This window comes from Thrips palmi, unplaced genomic scaffold (assembly GCF_012932325.1).
Source record: "Thrips palmi isolate BJ-2018 unplaced genomic scaffold, TpBJ-2018v1 HiC_scaffold_8, whole genome shotgun sequence".
Classification (NCBI taxonomy): Eukaryota; Metazoa; Arthropoda; class Insecta; order Thysanoptera; family Thripidae; genus Thrips; species Thrips palmi.
This window is the reverse complement of record NW_023144635.1, coordinates 2,598,819-2,612,603: the sequence shown is the minus strand read 5'-3', so window position 1 is coordinate 2,612,603 and position 13,785 is coordinate 2,598,819. Positions and strand designations below refer to the sequence as shown.

The 13,785-nt window shown below is 67.2% G+C and overlaps 1 protein-coding gene across 2 annotated transcripts in view; it reads right to left on the bottom strand.

The window, feature by feature from the left end:
* Positions 1 to 13,785, bottom strand: part of LOC117653310 (nascent polypeptide-associated complex subunit alpha, muscle-specific form-like) — a 34,492-nt gene that overhangs the window by 4,726 nt on the left and 15,981 nt on the right. The window contains exons 1-6 of one of the 2 annotated variants that reach the window (XM_034398914.1): positions 7,634 to 7,862; positions 6,453 to 6,596; positions 3,314 to 3,508; positions 3,102 to 3,209; positions 2,632 to 2,900; positions 2,291 to 2,543 (exon numbers count right to left, since the gene is read on the bottom strand). In XM_034398914.1, coding sequence (XP_034254805.1) covers positions 2,291 to 2,543; positions 2,632 to 2,900; positions 3,102 to 3,209; positions 3,314 to 3,508; positions 6,453 to 6,596; positions 7,634 to 7,847 — 1,183 coding nt within the window. In that variant the 5' untranslated portion in view covers positions 7,848 to 7,862. Of the gene's footprint in view, positions 1 to 2,290; positions 2,544 to 2,631; positions 2,901 to 3,101; positions 3,210 to 3,313; positions 3,509 to 6,452; positions 6,597 to 7,633; positions 7,863 to 13,785 lie in introns of those variants that run through there. The other variant, XM_034398915.1, reaches the window with a different exon arrangement.

Genomic DNA, 13,785 nt, shown 5'->3' with positions numbered 1-13,785 from the left:
GGGGGATGCCGCCGCCATTCTCCCACGACCCGGTCCCCGCCGGTCCCCCGGGGGAGCGAAGGCGGGGTGCATGGCAAGGCGGAAGGCGCCCGCCAAAAGTTGGACTGACTCCATTCCGATTCGCGAAGCCGAACCGAACGCCTTCTGTCAGCATGTTAATCGGCGCGTCAGCTGCCCGGCGTCGGCCGTCGGCCCGTCCCCTCGCCAATGCGGTTCACGGTTCAAGGGGAGACAAAAACAACTTTCCGACCATTGCGAGTGGGGGTGCGGGAGCGAGAGAAACCGAGGGGCCGAAGCCCTTGCCGGCGCGGCGCGGCGCAGCGCGGCGGTTGTAGGGGTGTGGGGGTGTGGTCGGCCAAAGTGGCGAGAGGCGAGGATGGCTTCCCGCGACGATTCACATCCGAGCCGGCCAAAGGTCAGTGCAGCGCAGCGTGGCGCCTGGCGTGAATCACGCGCCAAGGTGCAGCTGCTGCAGGCCGCAGCGAGGGCGGGCCCGGCAGGCCCGGCGGGGCGGAGCAGGCTGCCTTGACAAAGAGGAAGAGGGCCCCCGCCGCCCCGCCGCAGAGGCGCACGATGAATGCGGCCGCTGTCAGCCTGACGGCCCGCGGCCTGGCGGGGCGGGGCGGGGCGGGGCGGGGCGGGGCGGCCAAGCCAGGCATGGCACAGCCAGACGAGAGGCGCGCCGATCTGGAACGACCCCATCCCCACCGTCAAGACGCACAACGCGCAGCGCACGGCCGGGGCGAGCTATTTCGGCGCCCCGAAGAGGCGAGCGAGACGCGAGCCAGGGACAGTAGGCAAAAACAAAACAAGTGGACCCCGCACGGTGCACGTCCACGCCCGGTAGATTCACGCCCGCGACGGGGCGAAGCAGTAACAGTGCAGTAACAGCCTCGCTCGCCCCCGCGGTCAGCAGCGTTGCAGGCGCGCTATATTCGCGCCACGGTATTAGTCAGCAAGTCAGAGGCGGGAGGCAGGGGCGCGGCGTAGAGATACGGGCTGCATTAGCAGCCAGCGCGCAGCAGCTTCCTTCCTCGCGCACCCCTGCGGGACCCTACGGGACGCCGCATGGGTGCGAGGGAGACAGGGCGGCCAAACCAGCCGGCAGCTCGGCGTACAATGCTGGCAAATATAGAGGGCGGAGCGTCGGCAGCGAATCGAGCGGGGAAAAGGGCAGAGTGCGCGTGAGATGGATTCGAAGCCCCGCCACTCCGGCGGGCTGGCACCGCTGGCACCGCTGGCACGGCTCTCGAGAGGAAGGCGGTAGCACAGATAAAAGCCAGAGGTCCCGCGACTGCTGAACTGCTGAACGCGGCTACGCGGCTGCACCGATGCGCCTGTCCCGGGCAGTCTCGCCCTGCACGCCGTGCTGCCACTCGGCCGATAGGGGCGGGACGGCGTGGAAGAAGACGAAGGGTGCCGAGGGGGTGGACGACGACAAGCAAGAGGCGCCGGGCCGCCGGGGCGCGCGGCGGAGCGACGGACTCGCCCACGGCCAACAGGATAAAGAATAGAGCCCAGCCAAACCAAAATCCCGTCACGTATAACTAATGCCCACAAAAATAACGCTAGAAGAATAAAAAAGAAACATGCGTCTCTAGCTAGCCAAGGAATATCAAAAATAGAGAGGTACGAAGAAATACAAAGAAGAGAAGAGAGTGAGAGAGAGAACAAAAATATCCTTGATGCGTTACTCAGATTCGCTGATGCGCCGGTCCAATGCGGTCCGCGAGACAGCTAGCCGGGCCGGGCCGGGCGGCCGGGCCCTCACCCAGTGCTTGGCCGAGCCTAGGACGGCCCACCAGGCCCGTCAGGTCCGTCAGGTCCGTCAGGGAGAGAGGCTTGCCAGCCTTGCAGGTCGGGCGCCCATGGGGGCCTCCCACGGGGTCTCTCCGAGCTGACTAGGCCCCAGCACCCCGAGGGGGGTCCCGTGGGAGTCCCCCCTGGGAACTGGTCGGACCCTACAAACAGAGCCACATGCACTGCATGCCCAACTAGCGCAGCATTTTGCACCACGACGCAGCACACCGGGAACACGGGGACGAGCCGAAGGGACCAGGCAAAACACTAGTGTCACTAAGTAGGCTAGCCAGGGGGACGAACGGGAAGTTAACAAACACTGCAACGATTTAGTTGAGGCTTACAGTATGGAACACGCAAAACGACGCGGTGCAATTTACAGCCTACCCTAACCTACCGAAAGACTCTGCGCCAGTAGCTAATCCCTACTCCGCTACGAACCATTAACCGACTGGGCTAGCGCGGTAGCGCGCTGAAACAAGATACTCACCGTCCAGACTGTAGAGCGGGGTGCCGAACATGTACTGGTACATGTAAGGGGGTGGGGGATAGGGCAGGGGCCCCATCGGGGGTAGGTTGGGTGGTCCGGGGCTGGGGCCCGGGCTGGCGCCACCGGGCAGTCCCACGGAGTCGCAGTCCTGGGGACTGCTGGGGGGTCCACTGGGAGGCCCACTGGGAGGCCCACTGGGCGGCCCGCTGGGCGGGCCCGAGCCAGCCGATTCGGAACTGGGACCCGAGCAATTCTGCAAACAACAAAGCACCAATGGCGGTCAGTGCGGAGTCCAAGCTAAGCCGACGTGCGAAGAGTCCGCAACTTGTGACGTCACTCACCTGCGAGTCCACAGAGTAGCGCTTCCGGCCGTGCATGTAGCAGTAGTCGGACGGCACGGGGCCGTGGGGGCCGTGGGGCGGCGGGGGGCCCATGTGGGGGGACATGGGCGGCCCGTGGTGAGGGCCGTGAGGCGGCGGCGGCAGCCGGGGGTTGAACCATTCGAGCGGCGGTAGTCCCATGGGCGGCAAGCCCATCATGCCTCCGGGGCCGGGGCCGACCACCACCGTCACCGCGCCCGTGTAGGGGTCGTACATCTCGTAGCCGCCACCTGCAAGTACCCCATCAACTCACTGCGAGGACTCCGTCGAGATACGTGGGCTGCGGGCGCCGCGAGGGTAGGCAACCCCGCGGCCCGCGCGCAGGCGTGTTTCCGCGCGGCCTACCCTCGCGGCGCTCCGCGCTCCACGCTCCACGGCGCGCAGCCGCGCAGCCTTGCCGCGCGCAAGCGGCCCAAGCGGCCAGTCCGTACCGTTCACGTAGTACATGCCGGTGGCAGGGTCCACGAAGGCTCCAGGATAGTAGTATGCCTGGTCGTCCATCAGGTCGGAGCCATCACCACAGTCTGCGTCCACGCTCTCTGCAAGAACAAGCGGAGGATGAAAACCAGAAATAGACGCCATTTGCGGCGCCAGGGGCGCAAACTGCGCCGCGTTGCGATCATGGCCGCGGCGTGGCACGCACCTCCATTGTGCAGCGCTCCGTCGCCGTTCGTCGAGCCGTTGGCGCTGCCGTTGGGGTAGCCGTTGGCCGCGCCGTTGGCGTACCCGTTGGCATACCCGTTGGTGGCGGTGCCGGGCTCCGTCGGGCGCTTGCGGCCCAGGTATCCCTTCTTGAACAGCACGTCCTGTCGGGGCGTCGTGATTCGGGTGTACTCATCTGAAATGAAAAACAGAAACACTAACTGATAAAACCTGCGCGACAAAGAAATTAGGCGCCTCGCTCAAGTGAAAAGCCCGAAACGCCTCGTCAGCGCGGCGGCGGCCCGGCGGCGGCCCGGCGGCACTGCAAAACGAAGGCTCCCGCCTCGGAGATGAGGCATCGAGATAAAGTCATTGTGGCCGCGGCCGCTCCCCCCGCCACCGCTTGTTTGGGTGGAGACCATCAAGGCACCACTGACCTACACGAGGGGCGGCGGGGCGCCGCGGTGCGGAGGGACAGGAGGGACCCCCTCCATGACGTCACGGATCGATCCTCCCTGCCGCCACTTCCTTCTTCCCCGCAAAGCCAGATAGCGCCCCAGCGGTCCCCCAGTGCCCCACCGGATGAGGCCCGCCCCCGCAGCCCCGCCACCGCGGCCCCCGCGCTCCTCCGGCTACCCGCGGCAGTCCCGCTCGCGCACCCCGTCCGCTTCCAGTTTTATTGCACACTTTTATGCCCAACCCCGTTGCAGGGGATTCATGGCTCCAGCTCAAACTAGCCTGCATTCCGGCAAACTGCACGACGGCACGCATCCGGCAGGCAAATCTCAACCAGCTGCCCTCCAGGCACCAGCAAAAAGTACACGGCAAAAAGACCAACGCCCTTGTTTTATTCGCGACCCGTTTAAACGAATCGCTATAACCCGCGCAGCGCAGCCGTCCGTCACCAAGGACTGCCAGAGTCAAGTGGGCGCCGCGACGAAGCTACGCGTACCGCGAAGTCAATGCGGCATGCCGTCGCGCGCGCGGCGCCGCGGCCGCCAAGGAGGGCGTTAGCGCTAGCGCCCCAGGGAGGCAGTGCAGGGCCCGGCAGGGCCACACCCAGGACCGAGGCACGCCGCCAAAGCATCACCGGCAGGCTTTGTACTTTGTACAGCCGCCAAGCGCACCGAGCGCCCCCATCGCCAGCCAGAGGCGCTGCGTCGTGCCCCGCGGCCTACACCACTTCGCGAGGCTTCGAACCAGGGCACCGCCGCGCCGCACCGCCGCGCCGCACCGCCGCGCAGCGCACCGCCGAGGCGGAGCCGTCCGTCACACCGCGCGGTGCACGCTTTGAAACCAGAGCGGCCGAAGCAGCCCGACGGAGACAAGGCCTGGCCTCCTTCCGCGACAGCGCCGCCAGGGCCGCGCCTCACCCCCTTACCAACTTTGCTGACGTTGACAAGGGGGTTGTCCGCTGCGCCCAGCACTGCCCTGAGTTCGATGTACTCCGAGCACTCGTGTGGGCCCGGCGCGCCCGTCCAGTTGTCAAACTCGATACACCCGCTAAAAAAGCACTCCCGGGCGGCCCTCCGACGCACCCCGTCGGGGAACGCTGTTTATTTAAGCCGGCGACAGCTCTCGAGTGACAGCGGGGCGCTGACGGCGACGGCAGGGGCTGACGGCCCGCCAAGGACGCCGGAGGCAGCCGCCAAGGACCCTCGTCCTGCAGCAGGCCTAGCAGGGCCACCGCTGGGACAGGCAGGCCGCGCTTACAAGGCGGCCGCCGGTGCCTGGCCCGCCCTGGCCCGCCCTGGCCCGCCCTGGCCACGGTCCACGACCAGAATAGAGACCGGCATGCGTTCCGATGGCCGAGGGCCGCGGTGTCCGAGCCACCGGCCGGTCAGCCAGGCCACCCCCAACACGGCGCGGGGCGCGGCGTCGGGGCACCCAATCAGCGACGTCGAAAACAGCCACCGCCTCCAGAAGGCCTCGGGCCCCGCCACGACAGCGAGGCCGCCGTCATTGACGACACCTTCCGGTTTCCGCCGCGTCCGCGTCGTGCCCTGCGCCGCGGCACACACTAGTGACAGCCCCCTTATAATGAGTCCAGGCGTCTCGCCTCGTCTATTCGAGGCAGCATCCCCAGACAATTAGCCAAGGACCGCGACCGGCGCGACCCCGCCGCCCCAGCTAAGCCGCAGCTAGGCCGCAGTCCGCACCGTGTCGTGTCGTAACACCGATGCGTCGCCAATACGAGGCGCTGTTACACTGCTACACCTCGCGGCCCGGCGGTCGGGGGAAAAACACGGCCACACGAGGCGAAAAGAGAAAATAGCCACAATAAGGCAAACGGGCGACGAAACTGGTACGGAGTGTCCTTTGGTTTGGTTGGCGTTACTGGCCGGCCGGTAGTACAAAGTGGCCGTCTGGCCACCCTCCGAAAGAGAGAGGCGCCAGCCCCGCTAGATCCGCCAGCTCTAGGAAGGACAGTAATGGGGCCTTCGTGCCCCCCCCCTAACCACTAATTGTGGCAGCAATTAGAGTGCGTCGCATGTCGACAGCGGCAAGAGCAAGCGGTGACACCGCGCACGGCCTGCACGGCCGGCGAGCTCCCACGCACGCTCCAAAACACGCCGACCGGAACCATCGAAAAGAGAATCATCAAAAAATGACGGCGGCACTGCATTATTAAGCGGAACGCGGCGGGCGGGGGGCCGGTGCGTGGGGGTCAAAGGTCAAGGTCACGACGAGGAAGTACAGCGGCCGCGCCGTCCTTTACAACTACTCATTAAATGTGCACGCGGTGGGGTGCATGGCTGCATGGCCGCGCCATCCATCCTCCCCCCCCCCTCAATCCCAGCCTTCCTCATGCCCTGGAAACACCGTGACCTTTCACCTTTCCCACAGCCACGAAAGCTGGACGGGACGGACGACCAAAAAACATAAGTTTCACATCTCGTTAAATTAAGACCGCTGGTAAACGGGGACCCCATTAAAAAGGAAGACGACGCCTGGGGCCTAGACGAACCCCATTCAGAACGTGACCCCCCCCCCCCTCTTGCAACGTCCCCTACCTTGCTGGCTTTACAAGGTACTATGTCCCACCTTTCAGACTTGAGTCCCTACATTTTGATTCCAACCAACGCTTCGTCGAGGCCGAGCCCCTCGAGTGCGAGGGGGACAGCACACTGTGCACCTACCCTCGTTGAACGTCCTCTTCTCCTGGCCCGAGGCCGCGCCGCCGTTCTGGGCCTGGTGGTGCTGGTTGAATCTTGGCCGCGGCTTCCAGTGCCTCTGCGCGCCGCGGTCCTCGTCGCGACTCTCCTCGTCCTCGGAGCCGTCATCTGGAACACCAAAACACATTTAAATTCACGTAACCATTCCGTAACCGCCCACCTCGGGAGCCACCGGGAGGGCCATCCGAGCGGAACTTTTCCCACAAACATTTCGCTGCCGTCATGGACAGCCAACGGGCTCGCTCACGCAAGGAAATGGGGGAGGGGACCGGAGGGGGGCACGTTTGGAAGCGCACGTGTCCAGGACGCGAGCGGGGACCGTGGTGGGGGCGACCGGGGGGCTGGCCGTCGTGGAGCTATGAAAGCACAAATTAAGTAATGACGCTCTGCCCTACTACGCCCCCTCCGCCTCCCCCGCGGTCCAGGCCGTCCAGGCCGTCGTCCAGGCCCCACCGGACACTGCCTCCAGCCAGACCAGCTCCGACTCGATCGGGGCGGTTAGGTCGGCCACCGCGACGCCGTGGCCACGCCCGCGCCCACGCGGCCAACCCGCCGAACAAGAGCAGAGCTAGGCCCGGCCAGCACAGCAGCAGTTTCGCTCTGTCTCCCTCGCACCTCTGCGGGACTCCTCGTGAGTGCGAGAGAGACAGAGTGGCGAAGCGGCCCCCTCGGAATCGGGCGGCGGAGGAAGCGTCAGAGGGATCATCGTCAAAGGAGCGCCGCAAAGGCCGCGCTGCCGAGGCGTGGCGTGGCGTGGCGTGGCGTAGCGTGCGCGGGGGCTTGCCGGGGCTTGACCCACGCCAGGAGGGGCCCAGGGTTGTTCATCCCGGAAGGAGATAACACCCGTGCGCGCGCACACACATGCGCGCACACACCCACACACGCACAATAATTGTACCGCCAGGCGCGCGCGCACTGCAATGACAGCTGCACTGTCATGTCAAGGCGAGTGCAGCGAATGAAACGGGTCCCCGCGGCGGGCAGGCAGCAGGCACCCTCTGCCCACTGGGACTTCCCTCAAATAATAGAGCGCCGCGCGTCAAAGGTGCGCGGCACTCCCCACCCCGTCAGCCGTTCGGTTGGCCCCCGCTAATATTAGAGGCGGTGCCGCGGTGCCCCCATGCCGCCGTCCCCACCACCATCACCTTGACAGTCGCCGCCGCCGTCGCTGCCGTCCCGCTGGAAGCGCCGGATCAGTCCGCGGATGGCGCGCACCCGCGGCGAGTTGAGCCAGCGCTGTTCGGCCTCCTCGAGGCGCTCGTCGTCGGCGTCGGTCACCAGCTGCAGCCCCCGCACCAGCAGGGCGCGCTGCGCCGCCCCCACCACCACCAGCACCCGGCGCCGCCTCCGCCACTGCATGGCGCCGAGCTAGCGCGCTAGGCCACCGCGTCCAAAAACTTGGGTCGACGGCGTCGTCGTCGACGCGGTCCTCCGCCCCCACCGGCAGACGTCGCTGCTGCCCCCTCCACGGCCCCGAGCTGCGCCGTTCGATCACCAGAGCGCGCTGCGGGCTGCGCGCCTCGGTTGGCGGCGGCGCGGTGCGACGCCGGTCGGTCCGTCGGCTCGGCTGGCGCTGGGTCCGCTGGGTCCCGGTGCGGTGCCGCCGGCCTTGTGCCGGTCGGGTCGAGTCGAGTACTGCACTGAGCAAGCGTCGCCGTCCCCGGCACGGCAGCGTAGCGGCAGCGCTGCCAAGCCCCAACTCCCCGACCCAGCCCAGGCCATCCCGCCAAGCGCCGCCGAGCCCCACCACCGCTGCAGCCGCGCCGGCCGGGAGGCCGCGCCGTGCCCGGGACGCCGGCTCGGGCGGTGGGGTGCCCGCGGGGCGCAAGGAGCCGCCCCCAACCCGCCCCCAGGCCGGGCGCCGCTGCTTCCCCTTCCTGGTCCGCGCCGCCCCCGCAACGCTTTCCAGCGCTTTCCAGCGCCTCCACGGCTGGAGCCAGGGAGCCAGGCCGAGCCGATTTATTGAGTGCGAGACCTAGGCCGCGCATCGGGGGCGGGCGCAGCGGGCGCGATGACACCGCGTCGGTAACAGCGAGACGACCCGCGTGGCGACGTGCCAAGCAGCCGCGGTCCGCGCCAAGGAGGCTGCCAGCTCGACAGCTCGCCAGGCCGCCGGGCCGCCCCACCTGCACCGCCTCTCCAGGGCCTCGGAGGGCTGGGCGGGCCGGCCGCGCCCCACTCGACGCCAAGCAGGCCGAGCAGCCCAAGCACGTCGTGCAGGCACCGCGGGCACGGAATTAAACAGCGCCGCGCAGGCGCCTCATTAAGGCCGCGACTGTCTAGCGGGGAGCGGAACAAAATAAAAACACGAGCTGGGCCGGGGCCTGGGCCGGGGCCTCGGCCGGGGCGGGGTGTGTGACACGGAAGGGGCCGCCCGCCCCGCCCCAACCCCGCCGCGCCGCGCCGTTCCACGGACGTACCTGCACCGACACGGGAGCGGCGTAGCAAGAGGCGCATGTCCTCTTTGATTAAACCCACCGAAAAAAGAGCGCAAGCCGAGACGCGAACCAAGGGCCCCCGCCTCCGCCCTCCCCTTTCACCTCGCCCTAGGGCCGAGCAGACTAGGTTGGCTAGGTTGGTACACGCCAATTTCATCCCAACATTTGCTCAGGGTAAGAAGGCCGTGCCCCGTGGAGCCCTCCTGCACTGGAAAGGGGAGACCCTCCCAGGGCCTAACCATTTCACACACCAGAACGAAAAAAAAGGGGAGAAAGAAACACATCAAAAAAGGTGTAGGCGTGTCACCGGCTTGTCCTAGCCCAGACATGCAACCAGGCTCAGCTGGCGGGACACGACCCCGCACACATAGACGTGTTTGTATGTGTCGACGCGGCGAGCGTGTGTGTGTAAATGCATACATGTGCATCGCCACGGCCAGGCCGGGCAAAAAGGGATAGGGAGAGGGGAGGAGTGAGGAGTGCAGCCGGAGCAAAGGTGAATAGTCATGATGAAAATGCATCGGTGGGTCGCTTCGAGGCGGCGGAGCGGCGGCCGTATGGAGATGGGCCCTAGGCCCTCGGGGGCCTCGGCGGCACTGGAATGAATACAAAATGGCCGCCTCACTTTCCGCGCGCCACCACACTGATTCGTCGCTGTCTCCGTCACCAGTGCGGGGCGCCTCGTGAGTGCGAGAGGGACGGCGACACTTTCGGAATGGCGCTGGGCGGCGCGCGGCGCAGCACCACCTGCCGTCGCGCAGGCATAATCAAGGGCCGCGGCCGACGTACTCGACGCCCACGTGGAGCGTGCGCTGCAACATCGAGTACCTGGCGGCCCTGGCGGCCCTGGCGCCACTCAAAGCGCCGCGCGCCGCCGTCAGCCGGGATGTGGAGAGTCACCGTGATCGGCGTGCTCCGCGGCAAGGCGGTCCACAGTGTCAAGTCCACCGGGCGGCGCGGCAAGAGCCAGCTGACGCAATAACAGCAATCCCGGGCGACACGAGGACCTGCCTGCCACTTCGGCGTGGTCCCGCGGCCCCCCTCTTGACGCGGATTCCTCTCCCCGGGCCGCACGGCCGCCGCCGCCACGTGGCGTAAGAATGCGCCGTCGACCCCAAGTGCCGCAAAGTCTAGCCAGACTAATGCTCGGCACGGAGTAGCAGGGCGAGGCTCTGCGAGGCTCTGCGAGCTCGGGGGCTCCCATCCCATCGCCGGGATGCCAGCGTATCGACCAGCCCGCCGCCCTACACGGCCCGGGCCGGGCCGGGCCGCGCCGGGCCGCGCCGCGCCGCGCCCTCCGCCGGGTGCGAGAAATCACGGCGAGGCCGGCGACGTCGCCCCGGGGAGGCTCGCGGTCGCGGTGCGCCACTCGCGGCGAGAAGGCATCTGCCCCACTCATAAAACCCGATCCTCGACTTCGGCGCGGTCGCCCATCCCGGCGCCAGCCAGGGCGGCCACCGCGCACCTCCCCGCCGCCCCTCCAGCCGGCCGCAAACCGCGGGGCCGCCGCCGAGTCGTTAAAAAAGCGACGCTGCCTCGAAAACAATCAATGTCGCGTCGCGAAACGTTAACGGCCCCCGACACTGCAGGACACGCGCTCATTGTAGGCGGCCGCCGGTCGGCCAGCACCGGAACGGAATGTCCAAGGACGACGACGCGCCGCCCCGCGCCGCGGCCGGCAGACGATGCTAAACTTACCGGTCAAACTTTCCACGCCCCACCACCCTTTACTGCACGTGCAGGGCGGCGGGAGCGCGGGGCAGCGGCCACCCAGCTAATTAAATATATGTCGGACCGCGAGGCTGCCTCGCTGCCTTGACCGGGGCGGCGGCAGCGCTCGACATGTCGGCGCCCCGCAGCGCCGCAGGCTGACTTGACGAGGGAAGGCCAAACATCCAAAGCCGGAGCCTAACCGCCCCGCACGCCACACAGCTGCGCGAGGCGCCTCTAGGCCCGCCCGCCCGGCGCCAAGCCGTTTGTTTCAATTTGCAGCCCGTCGCTCCAAAGCCGACAGTGCGTGAAATCCAACCAAATTAGCCCCGGGCTGCCCCGAACGGCGACGACGCAGTCGCTCTCCGCGCCACCAGCCGCCAATCTCAACCGCGGCGACGCTTATTGCGTTTGCGAGGCTTCCGGCCAAAGCCCAGGCCCGCTCCGCCCCGCCACCGAGAAGAGCCAGCGGAAGAGGCCGCCGTTAGCATCTCAAAGCCTTCACACCTCGGGCGGCGCGCGTGGCGACGCGTGGCCGGCACCTGCCCGTCAGTGCGAAACCGGGGCGCGGAAGGGGGTGGGGGGCGTAAGGCGTCCACGCTCGAGACACTGCTGCCAATCGATTGGGTCCGCCTCCAAGCGACAAGAGACCACGACCACACTGCAACTTGCATCGTGCCAGTCACGAAATGGGAAAGCACCATCACACTGTTGGCCCCACGGCCCGCCCTCCCGTGACAGACAAGACACTTTTTCCCTCTCGCCTTCCCGCTTCCGTTATCAAGGCCCGTTTTTGCCGCGCCTCCTCCGTGTACGACGCACGTGTCGTGTCCACGCGTCCCACGGGGCCGCCGCGACGGCGTCCTGGACGGTCCCGGGCCCCGGGCGCGGCAGGGCAGCGCGACGGGGTCACCGACACAGCCGCGCCGCCCGCCCGGTCGGCCCGGTCGGATCTGGACCGCACCGCCTCTAGCGGCAGCAGTGGCGGCAGGCTGGCGGCACCAGCCACTTGGACCGAGACCGAGCCGGGTCAACGAAGACGACTTCCCCCAGCTCCAGGAGGATCACGGGGCGATTCCAGGCGGCTCCAGCGGCCCGCCCTCACCTCCGCCCTTCGCCCAGTTGGCCGCCGTCCAGGCCGTCCAGGCCCACCCCACCAGCCTCATCCTGCAAATGGACACGCTACGCCCCGACACGCAGCCTGGCCCACGGCCTGGCCCACGGCCTGGCCCACCCCGCGGTCCGAAACAGTAACTTTCACCGCCCGGCAGGGCCACCAGAGACACCAGGGCTACCAGAGTTACGAAGGCCCCCCGTCCACAAAAGCCAAGGCTGCATCTGCCGTGCGAGACGTGCGCCAAATTCCCCCTCTGCCGAATTCCCCGCCCGGCGGACTGATTCCCAACAACGCGCCGTCGCTCTGTCTCTCTCGCACCCCTACGGAACTGGCCGGGAGTGCGAGAGAGACAAACGCGATGTGCGGAATCAGTCTGCGGGTCCCCCTATAGAAACTGGAAGGGCCGAAGGGCGGCGCAAGCAGCAAGGAATTCATCATGCGTGGTGGACTCCACTCCCCCAGACAGCCGTGCCCGCCGTGCATGTGTGCGTCGTGGGGTGGGGCCCGGCCCGGCCCGGCCGACCCGGGAGGAGCGGAGCGGAGCGGTGCGGAGCCACATCGTCTTTTTGGGGTCCACTTCCATGTGCGGGGCCGCGCGGGAGGTAGTGCATACAGGCCTCGAGGTAGTGCAGCGAGCGGCACCCCGCCAGGACGACGCCGTGCCGTGGGCGGCCGTGGGCCGTTCGTCTCGCCCTCGCCGCTGCCGGACGGAGCGCCAACACCTACTTAAGTTTCATCAAACTCAACGCAGTCGCGCCCCACTTCCATCGGCAACGACGCAACGGCGCCGCATGCATATGCCAGTCCCGGCGCCGCCGGCGTCGCCTAGTAGCGTCGCCCCCTGGAGTCCGTCGGCGTCGCCGTCCGCCGGCACACGCCGTAACACATTCGCGGGCATAAAGAAGGCCGGCCGGCCGGTGCCTCGAAGACTCGTCGAAGACGCTCTAGAAGGAGAGGCGCACTTACATAAAGGTTGGCCGGGCTGACGCAAACGCGCGCAAACCCCGGGGGGCCACACGGCACACTTTAATCTTGGCGAGCCATCCACCCGCCGCGTAACGAATTTCAAGCCAAAGCTGCAACCCTCATGCCGACGCGGTACAGTGCGCCAGCTTGGGCGCATCTCGGCCAACGGAAGCGTGTCCCACTGGAAGGAGGGACCCTTGCCTCTGCCTTCGCCTTTCATCCCTCGGCTCAGATGGGCCATCCCTGCGGCCTTTTGCTGCCTTTGGCACGGCCGCGGACGGCCGGCCCCTGGAGCCCTGGAGGCCCTGGAGGACGGGACAGCCTCTGTTATTCATACTGCCCGCCAGCGCAGACCAGGCCAGGCAGACCGTCCCGTTGCACGCACAAAGCGATCGACGGCCACGTGCTTTAGAGCCTCCATCAGGGGCGCTAGCGAGCCGAAACGACGCGCTGCGGGCTGTCTCCGACAAGTGCCACGTCGCTGTGTCTCTCTCGCACCCCAACGGAACGCACCCCGAGAGCGAGAGAAACAGAAGAGCGACGAAAGCACTCTGTTCGGAAACAGCCCGCAGCACACAGCGAGGACAACGACTGCCGCGCGCGCGCGTGCATTTGCAATGGATGCCAACTTGCAGCGCAAGTCGACTGCATCATGAATCGAGGACAAAAGGGGGCGTGGCGTGGCGTGGCCGCACAATACACACGCGCCGCGCCACGCCGACGGCGCCCCGTTCATCAATGAAACCTACGGCATCGCGACGAGGCGAGCCCCGCAGGCCCGCAGCCCCGCCAAGCCGGCAGGGCAGGGCGGCGCACCGCGGCGACCCCGAGCCGGACCCAAACACACGGCCGCCCTGCGCCCTGGCCGCCGTCACTGGGGAGGCGCGGCGCCCAGGAGGCCGGGAAAGATAGCGCGCCGCGCAAAGCGAGTGCTTTCATCATCACGGGGCAATCAGGGCGTCTAGGCAGGCACCTTATCTAGGCAGAGGAGGAGGAATCGCGACTCAGCAAAACCGCTACTACGGGGAAAACGGAGCGACGGCGGTTAAAATAAAACCAATCCAAC